At 31.6% G+C, this 18,443-nt stretch overlaps 1 protein-coding gene across 1 annotated transcript; it reads right to left on the bottom strand.

Annotated features, from left to right (window-relative positions):
- Nucleotides 1-904: 904 nt before the first annotated feature.
- LOC139520949 (m7GpppN-mRNA hydrolase-like) lies at nucleotides 905-18,410 on the bottom strand. The gene is made up of 9 exons (XM_071314054.1): nucleotides 18,296-18,410; nucleotides 12,418-12,569; nucleotides 11,708-11,835; nucleotides 10,876-10,974; nucleotides 9,223-9,375; nucleotides 5,172-5,281; nucleotides 4,330-4,615; nucleotides 2,036-2,108; nucleotides 905-1,512 (listed from the first exon to the last, which is right to left on the bottom strand). The coding sequence occupies exons 1-9, from the start codon at nucleotides 18,388-18,390 to the stop codon at nucleotides 1,100-1,102; spliced, it is 1,509 nt and encodes a 502-aa protein (XP_071170155.1). The 5' UTR covers nucleotides 18,391-18,410; the 3' UTR covers nucleotides 905-1,099.
- Nucleotides 18,411-18,443: the final 33 nt, after the last annotated feature.

Raw genomic sequence — 18,443 nt, 5'->3', positions numbered from 1 at the left:
GTATGCATTTCCCATAGGGTCCTATGTTAAACTAAGTCCCCCGCTGGCGGCCATCTTGGATGATGGATCGGCTACAAAGTAACAACACTTGGTCAGCACCCCATAAGGAACATTCATGCTATGTTTGGTTTTATTCCATTCAGTGGTTCTCTAAAAGAAGTCATTTGTATGCATTTCCCATAGGGTCCTATGTTAAACTAAGTCCCCCGCTGGCGGCCATCTTGGATGATGGATCGGCTACAAAGTAACAACACTTGGTCAGCACCTCATAAGGAACATTCATGCCATGTTTGGTTCCATTCCATTCAGTGGTTCTCTAGAAGAAGTTCAAAATGTAAATTGTTAACGACGACGACGACGGACGACGGACGACGGACGACGACGACGGACGACGGACGCCAAGTGGTGAGAAAAGCTCACTTGGCCCTTCGGGCCAGGTGAGCTAAAAAGTGTTATATTCCCGGCTTGTTGTTACACTTTATGCTGATAAATGTGAGTTAAATCTGGTTTTATAGCTGGCTAAGCCTATGACTAGTATGACAATTTCATATTGTTTTGTTATATTTACTATATTGTATGGGCAACCCAAACAGACATGATTAGAATCCAGCAGCCAAAATGCACCTAATTTTAGCATTTATTCTAATTTCATAATATTTTGACTACTGTCATATAACCTTTAACATATAATGGATGTGTGTATATCTAAGAAGTCCATAGTACATATATTTAATTAAATTAGATTCTTATCATGTTATTTATTTGCAAACAATGTGTGGTACTGCATTAATGTAGAGTATAGCACAAACCTGTCTACAGTTCATAAAATATAACATCAAATGAATTCAAATTTTGAAAAAAGGGAACCATAGCAACAGTAGAATTATGACATTAAAAATATGTGTGCATTTCGTCTATTTTTAATACAATAACAGTATCAATAACTAGTACTTTACATTTTATTACACTATTAGTTACAAAGATACAAATACTACGCAGCTTGTCAAGACAACTCCATCAATATGAAGTTTAACACAAGAATTCATCCACATTTCTAATCATGGCAGATGGCACAAGTTAACTCAAGTATTACTTCAAATTATGCTAAACAAGACATAACAGCATCAATATCAAGTTTAAAGTTCAGCCACGATTCTGAACCAAGCCCATCTGGGTCAGTTATTGGGACAAATTTCTTATCTTGAACATAGGGCTTTGTAAAAGATGTTCTATTTTTATCTGTATGATGGGGTTTCACCCTGGGACTATTGTGGGATTGTCTCTGTCTATCCTGTAAGGGATTCCCTGTCTTTTCATATAATTGTTTGTTATATGTTGGTCTGTTCTGGTTAGCTCTGTCATAACGTTTTTGATTATCCTTTGTAGGACGGTTTGAGAATTCTGTTCTGTCCTGAGCTTCTAAAGGAGTATCAGGATTCCCTGACATTCTGTTAAAAAAGTCAGATTTTTCTTGTGGCTGTCTATAGTCTGGTCTTTCTTTGGAAGTTGAACCTGTAAATATACATGTAACTCAAAATTACACTTTAAAACAAACCTGGTAAATGGTTTTTTATTAATCTTTAATCCAATAAATTCACCCAGTAAAAGGAATATTGTGCCATCACATCTTTGTTCATCTTAATTTTGCATGGACATTAAAACAGATATCTGTTTTAATAGTTGTTACTTTATTTTAAAAGCAGGTGATGCAAATATAACAAACATTTTTAGTTACCTCAATAGTATTTCAAATTATCTGGGATAATATTTATTTGCTTATATTCTCACTCACTACATTAAATTATCTGTGAATAAAAGTGTCTAGTCTTAAGGCTTCTTGATAGTCGAAAGGATGAACCCATGGTTTTAAAGTGCAAACAAATGGTTGCATGTCATAAATATTCATGAACAGACAACCAACTAAATTGTATGTAATATAGTGCCTTGTGTTTATAGCCAAAGTTTCTTTCAAAATATTAAAAGTCATGCTGTTTATTCAACACATTTCTTTTCAAGCTTTATAGTTGATACCTACCCTGATTATCAAACTGACTTGCTAAACTTCTTCTTGGTGTACCTCCTCCTCCTGATATTGTACCATCTCGGTTCTGGAAAAAAAATATTATTTTACGAGACTCAAAAATCAATGGTTATCTTTTGAGGGTTCCATAGTATACAATTTACAATAAATAGACTAAAGGTTGTCCCATGAATCACTAATCTTCAATTCAATTAGGATTTTGTAGTATAGAACTACGGTACACTAGATGGACTTAACAAGAACAATTGTGAAATACTGTTTACTAATAATACCACTGAATTATTAGAACCTCAGTTAACAGGTGGTTGAAGAGCAATGGAAAATTTGCTTCAAATATAAAATGGTGTTCACATAAAGCAAGCATGATAACAGAATTCTGATTATTCTTTACCTAGAAAAATTACATTGAAAATCTCATACAATATTATATAATATTTTAGAAATATATAAGTATTTAGTGAATATGAAGTTGATACAGGTGTATCACACTGAATAGTTTGGTTCCAATTTCAGGAATCTCTGAGAAAAATGTAACATAAATTTCATTGGACAAATAGAGACGGGCAAATTAGTACAACCACCTCCTTTTGACGAGGTTAAAATTATGTTATTTACATTATGGTTCTATCTTATAGAACTACACAACAGGGATAAAATGTTTTCCATGCATCAATGATTCTCTATTCATTGAGGGTTTCATAGTAAAGAACCACACTACAGGGACTAACATAGATCCCAACATCATTCAATGGTGGTCTATATAATCATGGTTCCATAAAATAGAACTTACACATAGGGACTAGAAGATGTCCAAAAAATCACAACTGTTCTATTTATTGAGGGTTCTACAGAATGTATGCTATAATGACTGAAATTTGTCCCAAAAATCTTTCATGCTGACAATCTTTTAGGGGATATAACTCTATTATATACTTCCCAAATATAATTTCATATACTAACCAATAACTAAGGTGTTTTCAGTTGAAAAGGTGACCCTTGCTCTCTGGATTTATAGAATTTATCTTCCATGTTAACCATCTTTCAAGGGATATAACTCTATTATATACTTCCCAATAATTTATGGTGTTTGTGTTGCCCAGGTGACCCTTACTGTCTAGATTAATCCAATTTATCTTTCCTCATACTATTTTTTAGAAGATTTAACTCTATATTCTTACTTATAATTCAATTGTTTTCTGTTTCTGTCTTACTCTGTAAACAATCTTTAAGAGAGATGTTACTCTGTATACTAACCAGGGCTTCCAAAAAATATTTGAGCCAGCCGGACATTTCATATCTGATCCCGATTTTAATCCCTTAAGACTTAGTCACAAAAGGCAATTATGGTAATCAGATGGCCATTCCAATGATTGACATTACATTAAAAAAAAACGATCTTAAACTTTACTTTGATATGATATGAATTTGATGTTAGGATGTTACTGTTAAATTGGCAGTGCATCATTCAAAGTGTGCACATCAGCGTGATCATATCTGCCGTAGACTTTTTATTTGTGCAAAATGACATTGTCAAAAACTTTACTTTCGTTTTCAACCGGAAGTTGACTTGACAATGGTAAAACATGGACCATAAACGGATACGTAAAATCCGTGTACGTTTTACAAAGCACGACTGAGAGAAGAAGCTCTTTCCACGTTATTTCTTCAACAAAATACTTGATTTGAACGTTAGATACAGGTCTCATTGATAATTTTAGCATTTTTAAAGAAATGTAGGATGCATTATTAAATTTCCCACCTGTGCACATGCGCACACGTGTTCTAGTTCATACGATGTAGTTCTGACGATTTTTTTTATTTAAAACCTTTTTAAATTTTTCATCAAATCATATTAATATACTAATTTCTAATAATTTTAATCTTTTGGACTAAATCAATTAGACAAAAACCTCTGAAATGTAAGAAAATAATTGTGAATAAACCAATCAATTTATACGATGTCCGGTACTGAACATAGTTCACCTGTCACCTGAACAGGTAGATTTCAGCTGTCCAACTACTAATTAGCCTTGATTAAATTTAGAAAGTATTGAAGTAGGTGTTGTTTTGATAGTAATTAATCATCTTGTCACATTTATGACCGGAAATGTGTTGATGTTAAAGGCAAAAGGTTGGGTCAAAAAGATCGTGAATTATGTAAAAATGACCGAAAAATCCTTGAAAACTAAAAAGTATATGACCGTTTCATGCTTTGCCCAGCCGGACTTTTACCGGACATTATACAAATGACCGGAATATATGACCATTTTGGAAGCCCTGATACTAACCAATAATTTAGGTGTTTTCTGTTGAACAGGTGACAGTTGTTGCCTAGATTTATAAAATGTATCTTTCCTAGGAGATACTGATCTTGTGCTGTTCTGTGGACCCTCTTTCAGGGGATATAATTCTTGGTATTCCTGTTGGCACTGCTGAGCAAAATACTGCTGTAGTTTAAGTTTTTTATTCTCTCTTTCTTTGTTTTTCATCTGTTTTTGTAGATTGATATGGCCTTGTGGATCTGAATCTGTTTCTTGTGGGTACACTTTATTTCTGATCCATTTCCTAATATTTCTGGTGGAGGGAAATATATAAAAATTAAAAAAGTTATTGAAATAAATGAGGCAAACAATATGGTCTTAAAGTATCACATCAAAATTTCTCTTCATAAAACATGTACCTGTAAATAATATACATTTAAGCTTTGTTGATTGATAAAATAATAATAAGTATTATATCTGAAAGAGATATAAACCTTTACAGTACCCAAAATATTTGTTCTATTTCTTAGGGTTCATGGTTTTATCTGTTTTACAAAATGCTGTTCATTTTCATTTAAAATCAGGTCTATCTTTACAAAATTAACAAATTAAAGTACAACTATATGTCAGATCCAAATGATTAATTACATTATAAATGAAATGCAAGAGATTATACATTTGTCATTTATTTCATATACATTGTAGTTCAATCACTCTAAAAGAATTGTTTCTAGTATATATACCTTTCACTATGCATGAAAGTGGATGACATATTCACGAGTATTTTGAATTTGATCATTTATCATGTTCATAATGTACATTGATAAAAGACCACAAGAATCTCCATCTATTAAGCTATCAAAACTTACTTTACAAAAGGAATAACCATAAAGAAATTATTTGGTGTCATGTTTAACATCTTTGGTGTCATGTCTCTTTTATGTGCAGGTAATGCATCCATAGGGAACCACTGTAAACTCTGAAATATAAACATGTTCAATGTTAGAATATAGGGAACCACTGTAAACTCTGAAATATAAACATGTTCAATGTTAGAATATAGGGAACCACTGTAAACTCTGAAATATAACCATGTTCAATGTTAGTATATAGGGAACCAGTGGAAACTCTGAAATATAAACATGTTCAATGTTAGTACATAGGGAACCATTGTAAACTCTGAAATATAAACATGTTCAATGTAAGTATATAGGGAACCACTGTAAACTCTGAAATATAAACATGTTCAATGTTAGTATATAGGGAACCAGTGGAAACTCTGAAATATAACCATGTTCAATGTTAGTATATAGGGAACCAGTGGAAACTCTGAAATATAAACATGTTCAATGTTAGTACATAGGGAACCACTGTAAACTCTGAAATATAAACATGTTCAATGTTAGAATATAGGGAACCACTGTAAACTCTGAAATATAACCATGTTCAATGTTAGTATATAGGGAACCAGGGGAAACTCTGAAATATAAACATGTTCAATGTTAGTACATAGGGAACCATTGTAAACTCTGAAATATAAACATGTTCAATGTAAGTATATAGGGAACCACTGTAAACTCTGAAATATAAACATGTTCAATGTTAGTATATAGGGAACCACTGTAAACTCTGAAATATAAACATGTTCAATGTTAGTATATAGGGAACCACTGTAAACTCTGAAATATAAACATGTTCAATGTTAGTACATAGGGAACCATTGTAAACTCTGAAATATAAACATGTTCAATGTTAGTACATAGGGAACCATTGTAAACTCTGAAATATAAACATGTTCAATGTAAGTATATAGGGAACCATTGTAAACTCTGAAATATAAACATGTTCAATGTTAGTATATAGGGAACCACTGTAAACTCTGAAATATAAACATGTTCAATGTTAGTACATAGGGAACCATTGTAAACTCTGAAATATAAACATGTTCAATGTTAGTACATAGGGAACCATTGTAAACTCTGAAATATAAACATGTTCAATGTTAGTACATAGGGAACCACTGTAAACTCTGAAATATAACCATGTTCAATGTTAGTATATAGGGAACCATTGTAAACTCTGAAATATAAACATGTTCAATGTTAGTATATAGGGAACCACTGTAAACTCTGAAATATAAACATGTTCAATGTTAGTATATAGGGAACCACTGTAAACTCTGAAATATAAACATGTTCAATGTTAGTATATAGGGAACCATTGTAAACTCTGAAATATAAACATGTTCAATGTTAGTACATAGGGAACCATTGTAAACTCTGAAATATAAACATGTTCAATGTTAGTACATAGGGAACCACTGTAAACTCTGAAATATAAACATGTTCAATGTAAGTATATAGGGAACCACTGTAAACTCTGAAATATAAACATGTTCAATGTTAGTATATAGGGAACCACTGTAAACTCTGAAATATAAACATGTTCAATGTAAGTATATAGGGAACCATTGTAAACTCTGAAATATAAACATGTTCAATGTTAGTATATAGGGAACCAGTGTAAACTCTGAAATATAAACATGTTCAATGTAAGTATATAGGGAACCATTGTAAACTCTGAAATATAAACATGTTCAATGTTAGTATATAGGGAACCATTGTAAACTCTGAAATATAAACATGTTCAATGTTAGTATATAGGGAACCACTGTAAACTCTGAAATATAAACATGTTCAATGTAAGTATATAGGGAACCATTGTAAACTCTGAAATATAAACATGTTCAATGTTAGTATATAGGGAACCACTGTAAACTCTGAAATATAAACATGTTCAATGTAAGTATATAGGGAACCATTGTAAACTCTGAAATATAAACATGTTCAATGTTAGTATATAGGGAACCATTGTAAACTCTGAAATATAAACATGTTCAATGTTAGTATATAGGGAACCACTGTAAACTCTGAAATATAAACATGTTCAATGTAAGTACATAGGGAACCATTGTAAACTCTGAAATATAAACATGTTCAATGTTAGTATATAGGGAACCACTGTAAACTCTGAAATATAAACATGTGAGTATATAGGGAACCATTGTAAACTCTGAAATATAAACATGTTCAATGTTAGTATATAGGGAACCACTGTAAACTCTGAAATATAAACATGTTTAATGTTAGAATATAGGGAACCACTGTAAACTCTGAAATATAAACATGTTCAATGTTAGGATATAGGGAACCACTGTAAACTCTGAAATATAAACATGTTCAATGTTAGAATATAGGGAACCACTGTAAACTCTGAAATATAAACATGTTCAATGTTAGAATATAGGGAACCACTGTAAACTCTGAAATATAAACATGTTCAATGTTAGTATATAGGGAACCACTGTAAACTCTGAAATATAAACATGTTCAATGTTAGTATATAGGGAACCATTGTAAACTCTGAAATATAAACATGTTCAATGTTAGTATATAGGGAACCAGTGTAAACTCTGAAATATAAACATGTTCAATGTTAGTATATAGGGAACCACTGTAAACTCTGAAATATAAACATGTTCATTGTAAGTATATAGGGAACCACTGTAAACTCTGAAATATAAACATGTTCATTGTAAGTATATAGGGAACCACTGTAAACTCTGAAATATAAACATGTTCAATGTTAGTATATAGGGAACCACTGTAAACTCTGAAATATAAACATGTTCAATGTTAGTATATAGGGAACCAGTGTAAACTCTGAAATATAAACATGTTCAATGTTAGTATATAGGGAACCACTGTAAACTCTGAAATATAAACATGTTCAATGTTAGTATATAGGGAACCAGTGGAAACTCTGAAATATAAACATGTTCAATGTTAGTATATAGGGAACCACTGTAAACTCTGAAATATAAACATGTTCAATGTTAGTATATAGGGAACCACTGTAAACTCTGAAATATAAACATGTTCAATGTTAGTATATAGGGAACCAGTGGAAACTCTGAAATATAAACATGTTCAATGTAAGTATATAGGGAACCAGTGGAAACTCTGAAATATAAACATGTTCAATGTAAGTATATAGGGAACCAGTGGAAACTCTGAAATATAAACATGTTCAATGTAAGTATATAGGGAACCAGTGGAAACTCTGAAATATAAACATGTTCAATGTTAGTATATAGGGAACCACTGTAAACTCTAAAATATAAACATGTTTAATGTTAGTATATAGGGAACCAGTGGAAACTCTGAAATATAAACATGTTCAATGTTAGTATATAGGGAACCAGTGGAAACTCTGAAATATAAACATGTTCAATGTTAACAAATTCTTTTAAGAACCGCTGAAAGTCTGAAATGTCAACCCATTTAATGTTTACAAATTCACTGTAAAGCCTTAAATACTAATATGTTCAATGTTTACCTTTACAATGATGTCATATTTGCAGTATTTTTAACATTGCCATATAAGCGGGAGTTACTTAAAATGTCCTGTACCAAGTCAGGAATATTTCAGCTGTTATCAAATAGTTTGTTTTTATATATGTTGGCATTTGTTTTTGTAACAATTCAGTGTTCTGTTGTTGTTTTTTTCCTTGCATAGTTGATGTGTTTCTCTAGGTTTGGTTTGTGACCCAGTTTTGTTTCCGTTACATTGAAATATGACTATTGAACAGGGGCATACTACTGTTGTCTTTGTTTACAACTTCTAAAGAGAACCACTGCAAACTCTACTTTAACTGTAGAAATTTCCACAACAGGCTTTTTTGAAAATTTTGGAATTCAGATAAAATTGAGAAAATATCCCCTCATGTTAATTTTCTATAAATAGAAGTTTTAAAACATAGACAAGAAAAGGGCAAAAAGTAAAAGCTTGTGACTAACTGGCGTAAAACAATTACGAAGCTTAATCACAAAAATAGGTTATAGAGTAAACTACACTCACCTTTATTTCCTTCCTGGTCTTTGGTTTAAATTTGGTATCAAGGGGAACTCCTGGTACTATATATAGTCTGCTCAGCTGATCGTTGAAATGATTTTCTAAATATTCATTTCTGTCTATCAATTTGGTGATGTCAAACCCTGTTTCCTCTAACACCTGAAAAATAAAAAATAAATCTTAAGGCTATGGAACCTGATGTTCAGTCAATTGTTGATGTGGTTCATAAGTGTTTCTTGTTGATCGTATTTTTTATATAGATTAGACAATTGTGTTTCCTGTTTTAATGGTTTTACACTAGTATTTTTTAAGTCCCTTTATAGCTTACTGTTCAGTATGAGACAAGGCTCTGTGTTGAAGAGTTTTCAAGATTGTACTTTGACCTATAATGGTTAACTTTTATACATTGTGACATGGATGGAAGGTTGTCTCATTGGCACTCATACTACACCTTATCTATTGATGACTGATTTGTATCAACAATCCCCTGAATATTACAGAACCACAGTTGATTATATGTAGAAAGTATTTCACAGCTGCATGCTATATGAACATGTGTACCAGAATGGATATAACTATTACATGCTTAGTTTAAAGTTTTGAAAAGTTTCATTCCCATCATCACAAAAACTGGACAATTTTATTTTATTTTATCAAAATTGAGAATGGAAATGGGGAATGTGTCAAAGAGACAACAACCCGACCAAATAAAAAACAACAGCAGAGGGTCACCAACAGGTCTTCAATGTAGCGAGAAATTCCCGCACCCGGACTGGCGGAAGCGTCCTTCAGCTGGCCCCTAAACAAATATATACTAGTCCAGTGATAATGAACGCCAAACTAATTTCCAAATTGTACACAAGAAACTAAAATTGTATGTTTTTGTATTTAATCCAAATCATTGTTTGTTATAATAAATTACATTTGCTGTAGACTACCCCAGACTACAATAGTATCTATATTTAACCTGGTATATATATTTAAATGTCTTTTGTCATTTATGTGTTCACATATAATTTGTTTTACCAGTTTTTCTTATATCTGATTTTTAGATGATTCTCTAGATTGAAACAAATATAATTTGGAACACTCCTATCATATGGTGGTTCATTTTTGTTTACCTTGCAATTGTCTATAGGTTGCATTATGTAAATACAGCTGTTTCACAGGCCATGCCTCTTTTGGGGATATATATAATATTCATAGATATTTTCTTTTGTTTACATACTGGTTCCCAGATTTGATCTCTATGTTTATCTCACAAAGACATCACTTGGGAATGTTATCAGTATGAAAACACATGGTAGTGTTGACAAATGAATTCTAAGTAAGGCCCAAAATGTAGATAGGGGTAGTAAAAAATTTTAGTTTAGAATTTCAGGGCAAATAAATGTTGAAAATGTGCTGCACAGCCCTATGATTTGACCTTTGAATAAAATAGTAGTACAGATCAACTTTCTGTTTTTTTTAAATTAAATTTCATAGTTAAAGTGGCACAGAAGTGCAACCTTTAGGGAGTTATACATACCTCCCTACAAGCCCAATCGTATGGTGGTCATTCTTGATTACCTTGGCTTTAGGTATTTATACATACCTCTCTACAAGCCCATCGTATGGTGGTCATTCTTGATTACCTTGGCTTTAGGTATTTATACATACCTCTCTACAAGCACAATCATATGGTGGTTCATTCTCATTTACTTTGCCTTTAGGAAATCCCCAACTTGATTTGGTCCAAAATCCTTGTACTAATAAAAGCTAAAAAAGTAAAATTGTTTCTGAGAGATAATACATATATTAAATACTAGTTCTTAATACTGATTAGTTGTCAACTTTGTAAAAATGTAGTGTATAGAATTAGATGTACAGAGATTTAAATGAACAAATAATGAAATTGAACAAGTATTTGCTTGTGGACTGTATTTATATATTTCTAACATGTCTAATGCAAGAACAAAGCGAAGTTATCATCATGGTTATATTTTAGTGAGTAACTGACCAATTCTATTACTGAATAAGTTTTAATGAATGACTTCACCCTTTATCGTTGAGTAATTTTCTGAAAAGTGTTTGACAAACTCTTTTACTGATTAAGTTTTATGAGCATGATGAATAGTTGACAAGTTCATCTCTGAGTAAATTTTTGAAAAGATCTTGACAAACTCTATTATATGTACTGAGTGAGTTATATATATGACTGACAACTTTATCTATGAGTAACTTTCTGCAAAGTTCTGACAAACTCAATTATCGAATAAGTTCTATGAGCAACCAACAACTCTATCTCCAAGTAACTGTTTGAAAAGTTCCTACAAACATTACCGAGCACATTCTATGACCAACAGCTGACACCTCAACCACTGAGTGGCTTCCTACAAAGTACTTGAAAGCTCTTAACTCAATAACTCTTGCCAAGATAATGGCTCCATAAGTTAACACACTCATCTTGTAGGATAATAATTTGTATATAATGTGACTATGTGATACTTACATGCTTTATTTCTGGGTCTAAGATAATGGCTCCATAGGTTGGCACACTCATCTTGTAGGATTTCCAGTTCTCCAAAATCTTATCCACTTCTCCAGCATGTCCACTCAGAAAAGGACAGTGATTAAATAGTGCGGGTAGTTAAAGAAGATATAAAGCATCACAATTTACACTTTAATATAAATGTTTATAGAAAGTTAACAAGAATTTCATATCTAAATTGTGTAACTGAGTTGTTCTGTATTAAATAAGTGTGTTTGAATGTTTAAAATTATCAAGTATAAAGTATTTGTAAGATTAGCTTTTTTTTCTTTCTAACAATACCATTGTACAAATATCATGAATATGCAGGCCTTATTATGTTATATATATAACAGCAGACTTTTTGACAGACCTCAGTGTCATATTTGTAACAGTTGTACCTGTGCTGTTGCTAATTCACTGAATAAACAATTAGCCAACTACTTCTGATTCTTTTATTTTCAATAGACCAATTTAAATGAATTCAGGAAAACTTGTATTGTTGTGTTTATAAGATTTTGTGGTTTTCAAAAAATTCTCCTAACAAATCTTGAAGGTATTTGTTTTTCACTGTTCTTTTTTTTTAAATGAATATTTCATATACTATTACATACATGTATACAATAAATACACTATAATCAGACTTGTTTCTAGTTTAAGATGTTATTTTCTGAAACTTAGTATAAGGATATCTTGAGATGAGAAATCTTTGATTCCACAAGTTTTAAGTTCAGAATTCTCAGCACAGTAGAAGTCTAAGTAAAACCAATGAGCTAACTCAATCTGGAAGAAAATACGAATTAAATCCTGTCTTTCTTCTTCTGGTATGTTGATGATGAAACGACTGAAAAAAAGAAAAATTATGATTATTTTATAACAAGAAATATATATCATGTATATAATGATTATTTTTGTAAACATCTTTGTCTAAATCATCAGTTATTGATTGACTGTATTCACTCTCTATACGTACATAAGGCCAAATAAAAAAGTATGTGTGGTTCTAGTTACATCTGAAAAAAAGTTAGGGTAGGTAGGTAGGGATTTTTTTTTTATTTTATGGGTTTTTATTATATTGAGTCTATGGAAGCAACATTCTAACTTTAACAGTGCTTAATGAAAAATGACAATAAAATCTTTAGGGTAGGCTATTTTTAAGCCGAAAAAGTAGGGATGGTAGGGTTACTGGAACCACACATATATTTTTATTTGGCCTAAGGTGTACATAAATAAATCTATGTATGAAGATACTACATCAGTATATATCTAGTCTAGTGATTCTGATCAGTAGGCATGATTAACAATCAAAAATGTGTAAGGGTTCCATGGACCCCTGTGTCTCACCTACTTTTGCTGTTGTCTATATTTTCAGTGTGATAGGGGAATGTGCATTAAAGATTTTCAATTAATGAAATAAAACGTTTGAAATGTATGAAAAAAGTTGTGCTTGAAAAAAATGAATACAGTATGGAAACAAATCTATAGATTATGAATTGTAATTAATGAATTTAATAAATGTTTTAAAAACTTCAATTGCAGACTGTATGTAATGTTTAACTGGAAGAAAACTAAGTCCATTTATAAGTATTATATAAATGGAAAACAGGAAATAAATTTTTACAAAATTTCCTAATAGATACATTTTTGTACCAGCTTTTGATCATAAACAAGCTTCTGTCCAAGTTTGGTACAAATCCAGAATAGTTTACATGGTTTAAGAAAGTTATTATAGTTTTTTGAAACTTAAACCATGTTAACCACAGAGTGGCATATTTTAAGTACATGAAGTAAGGATTTTAATATTGATATCTGTTTTTTTTTCTTTCCATAATGTTAAATCAGATTTTATATAACATGTATAAGTCTCATTAAAGGGAAACTTCGCAAAAAAATCAAAAATTGATATTATGTTCATTCTTTATAAAAATGCTCAAATTCATAGATATTAAAGTTTTATTCCGCTAGATAAGCGATCACCATCGATTTTAAATTTAGAGTATCAATTCTCCGAGATCCGCCATCTTGTCTTCTTTCCCGATGAATAAAAACGATATGTCTATAAACCACAAAGAAACAAAACTACAGTAACCGATGTAGTCGTAATTGCGTGTCGATATCTTGTCAATCGTACGGTTGTTTAATCCGACTAACTAACTTGATACGGAAAATATTCTTACTTTTTTTTTAAATACCATGGTCTGTCGTTTTTAAACTGTTGATATTGGAATTAGGTGAAAAGTCAAAGTTGAAATCATAATTAAGTGTTCCGTGAAAATTGTTTTCGAAAATCAAATTTGTTCATAATTCTTTAAAGTAATAAACTTTTTTCAAATATATTTTGATCTTCCCTCATTTGATCACCAGCATGGCTAAAGGTATTACTTCCAAAGGTATTGTGAGGGGTGTGAGGTGACACGTCCAGGTATTCAAGCCATTTCCTGTCGGGCTTGCAAGTTCATGCATCGTTTCACTTCTGCAGGTATTGATCAGTGTACACGGCTGATAACTTATAACTTATAACTTTCCATTTTGAACTATCAGATGTATAATATACAACTCTGTCTTACTTGTCATTACTAAACTCAAACGCTTGTTTATAAATAACATTTCTGGTGTAAAGAATATAATTCATAAAAATATAAATAATACCCAAAAAATAAGATTTGATGAAATTAAAATCTATTTAAATATTTTTTCCAAGAGTGAATTTGGGAAAATGTAATATATAGTCATTGTCAATAGTGAAGGACAGATTGGAACAGACCAGAAATATTGATTTAAAAAAATGTATGCACTTGCCGACGATTCGTTTATACGACTGGATAGAAAGTTACGGAACTATAGCGCAATTTAAAATATATACGTGTATACATTGAACATAAGAAAAAAACATATATTTTGAATAAAAAGGGGTAAAAGTGTTGAAAATAGACTAGTCCACGTATGCCAACAGTATGTAATCATCGAATGTCGATAGACTACAGTTGTATACCAAAAGAAGAAGAGAACCAATTTGATTTAAATACAGGTCGATGTATAACTTTTGCTTTGGTTCATTGAAGCTGTGGACCTAGGAAAATCACAGATTTATATTTCAATAAGATTGTTCTCAAACAAAGGAAGGAGTTCGTCATCACAATTGTTATATATGCCACTGGACGAACACTAATTATCCCCAGGGGATGTGAATATTTTGCTGGGAAACTTTTGAGTATCAAAGTTTCAAATTAATTTCGGGATTTATTTTCTTTCTTGGTATTCAATAACAGAAAAAAGAATAAATTACTTGTTCGCTGAATAGGGATATTCTTGTCAGAAAAAAGAATTTAGTTATATTTAAAAAATAGGGAAATATGACATTAAATTGGTTCTGTCTTTTTTTAAACATCGTTAAAACGATGTGTGTCTAAGGTGAACGCCACAAGAACCCTGTAATACTAGTACGAGAGTATAGCATGTAAACATTCCTTCTCAATAATATAGTTGTATTGGAAATCTTTTCATACAGATTGACAACTCATTGTCCGATATGCATGTAATATTTGCCACATGACGCCCATAGTTCTTTCTACCATCTTCACCTTATTCTTTGATATTGCTGTAAACATCGATGGTTCACACCCAAACAAAATGGGAGTAATGAACCTTCAGAGCTTCTCCGTGTTATACACTTGTGAAATATATAGACGAAATTTCTGTATTGAAATGAATCTACATCTCACAAACAGGATTTTCAAATAACGATTTTGAGTAATCACCTTACAAACCAATATAAACGTATGGCAAGATATAACCATGAAGGAATTTAGTTTTTGTCAGACGCAAGAACTCATCACTATATCATAAACGTATACGTATATATATGCATACAGTTTCAAATATCAAGAACAAGCGGTCGATGTCGATAGTCTGTTTTCTAACTGTTCAGAGTTAGACATGTCACTTGTTCATTCTTGGAAGCCTTCATATTCCCCGTCTAACGATGGGAACTCTTTCTGATTGTGTTGACTATAAATGCTTGTATGGTAATTCTGTCGTTTATCTGTACAAGATATCAAACAGATGTACAATGGTATATCAAATTGGGTAATATTGCATTTAGTTTTTATTAAAGATTAAAACTACTATTTTTTGCTTCATATTTGAATCTTCACGCCAATTGCCGCTAAGAAAGTAATCAAAAATTGTTTCCTTTTATTTTTATACACTTTCGGAATTACGAATCAGAATTTTATTTTCAATTAATTTACACAATTTAATTATTGTATCTTTATTCTCATCGTGTATTAAATCTTAGTGTATTAACATCATGGCAGCATATACTCTTTCTAATTCTTTCTGTTTATCCTTTCCAAATAACAACATTTATACCTGTGTACGCTTGAACTCACACCTGCGGCTAAATAGCTATAAGGTAAACGAATTGACCTCAAGCCGAGAAATATACAGTGACCTTTACAAAATAATATACACACTCTGCTCACACATTAGTTGCATTGAAATGATTATCAAAACAATAACGGTAAAAAGAATTGAAATATTTTCAGTTCAATATCAGTAAAAATGTTCAATAAATATTTTATGAAAAAAATCTCAACAATAATTAATTAAATTTATTCAAAAACATTTACTAGAGATAATTTTATAGGAGTTTAATTCAATCAATACAAAACGATATATATATGCATATTCACTTTCGTTCATTCTTAAATTGTGGTTAATAACTTCGACCATTCGTCAGCTGTGCGCTTTTAATTACGTATATTGTCGATAAGCTATAAGAGTTAAACAGATTTTATTTTTTCCCAGAATTCAATAAATCGGGCTAATACGTCACGACCCACTCGAGAATTCAACCAAAAAAGTTACAAATACTTGATTTTCTCCGTTATTAGAAGGACTATAAATTTAAAACTTTGCAAATGTGTTTTTTATGTTAAGATGAACATAATTAGATGATAAGTAAAAAATCGCTGAATTTCCCTTTAATTAGACACTATTTGGAGACATAAACATTCAAATAAACTCATACAATATGCTGTTTTGTGGAAATACAGCTGCTTTGTTTTAATCTGTACAATGAAATACTGACAAAGAAAAATAAAAGTATACATCATGACATGTTTTGTTCATGTACAATGATGTCCATGCATATAAACCATATATGCAATATGTGCATATTAACTACCTTAGTGTATCATGTTATATGATTGTAGTGCACAAGAAATTCAAATTGAACATGGTTTCAATTTTGACAGAGAATCAAGACTCTAGCTGGCTCTAAAGTTGGCTCCCAAGTTTTCAAAACAAAATGGCAGCTGGCAATTTTTGCTAACCATTAACAAAATGTAATACATGTAGTCCTTGCTCATTTTTTCTTATTATTTTCTTCTTCACATTAAATAGACCTTGTCACTATTTAGAGCTCTGATACACTTGACCTGTGAATTTGCAACTTGAACAATTTATGTCATGCAACAATCACTTTTCTTTTTGTAACGTTAGACATTTTCCATGTTTTCTCTTAATTTGACAGCTTGCTAGCTAGTTATAGGAACTTACTTGATGTCAAGTAAATATTATGGCAGACAAATATAGAGATCCAAAACTAGGATCTTATTTGACTTGGTCCCTAAACTTTTGTCCTGATGCCAAAATGGTGTTGTTTTCTCTTAAAACAAGTAGTCCGAGATTACTCCGACGTCCATTGGCTGTTTTGCCAGACAATCTGGGGCCGTGGGACGTCAGAGCTTGTCCCATATCAAAAAGTGGATATTGGCCCTTCCAAAATAGATGCGCTGCTTCGTCCCTTCTGATGCCAACGGACGGCCTTGGAATTATATAAATATGGGTCACTGTGAAAACTGTCTAAATACGAGAAAATAAAGAGTGGCAGGTAGGTGAAACTTACATAAATGAAGAGATATATGAAAAATGAACAAATTGATAGCCAATTCATATAATTCCAAGGTTAGGACATTGGCACCAGAAGCGACGAAGCAGCCCATCTATTTTGGACGGGCCAATATCCACTTTGTGATATGGGATGAGCTCTGACGTCCCATGGCCCCAGCTTGTCTGGCAAAACAGCTGTTAGACGTCAGAGTAATCTGGGACTAAAAACAAGGTGCCAAAGTGTCTTAAATAATTATTACCCATGGCCACATTATCAATCAGACAGGACAGGGTCAAATTCAACCTTACATACAATGTATTTAATTTGGTACTCTGTTTTGGTTTATATGCTTAGCTAACTGTACATGAATATTTTCTGAGAATTATTGCATAACCCCCTGAATTATCTTAATATCAACAATGATTTGGATCTGCCAATTTAAGTATATATAGCACAGGCACTTTTTTCATTCCATGGGAAGGTCGACTTACCATATATACTGCTAATGAATGGATAGTTAATCTTCCCATGGATAGAAACTCAAACAAGTGCCTGTGTTTATTTTAATCATTTTTTTTTGGAATGCAAACATGGACATATGCTTAGCTTTTCGCCGAATAATAAGAATGTGATTTCTATTTTTACTCTTGGAAAAATCTAGCTTGATGACTGACCTACACAGGTCGTCAAGAACATATTCTGGAATCGGACAAGAACTAATTATTGGAGTGTTACTAAGAGCTGTTTGATTTTCCATCTCAGTCTGCATCAAATTCCGGAAGTGAACAATTGTTGTAGTAAAGTGCGGATTTCATATTATCA

This window comes from Mytilus edulis, chromosome 4 (assembly GCF_963676685.1).
Source record: "Mytilus edulis chromosome 4, xbMytEdul2.2, whole genome shotgun sequence".
In the NCBI taxonomy this organism is placed as follows: domain Eukaryota; kingdom Metazoa; phylum Mollusca; class Bivalvia; order Mytilida; family Mytilidae; genus Mytilus; species Mytilus edulis.
This window is presented reverse-complemented; position numbering and strand designations above follow the sequence as displayed.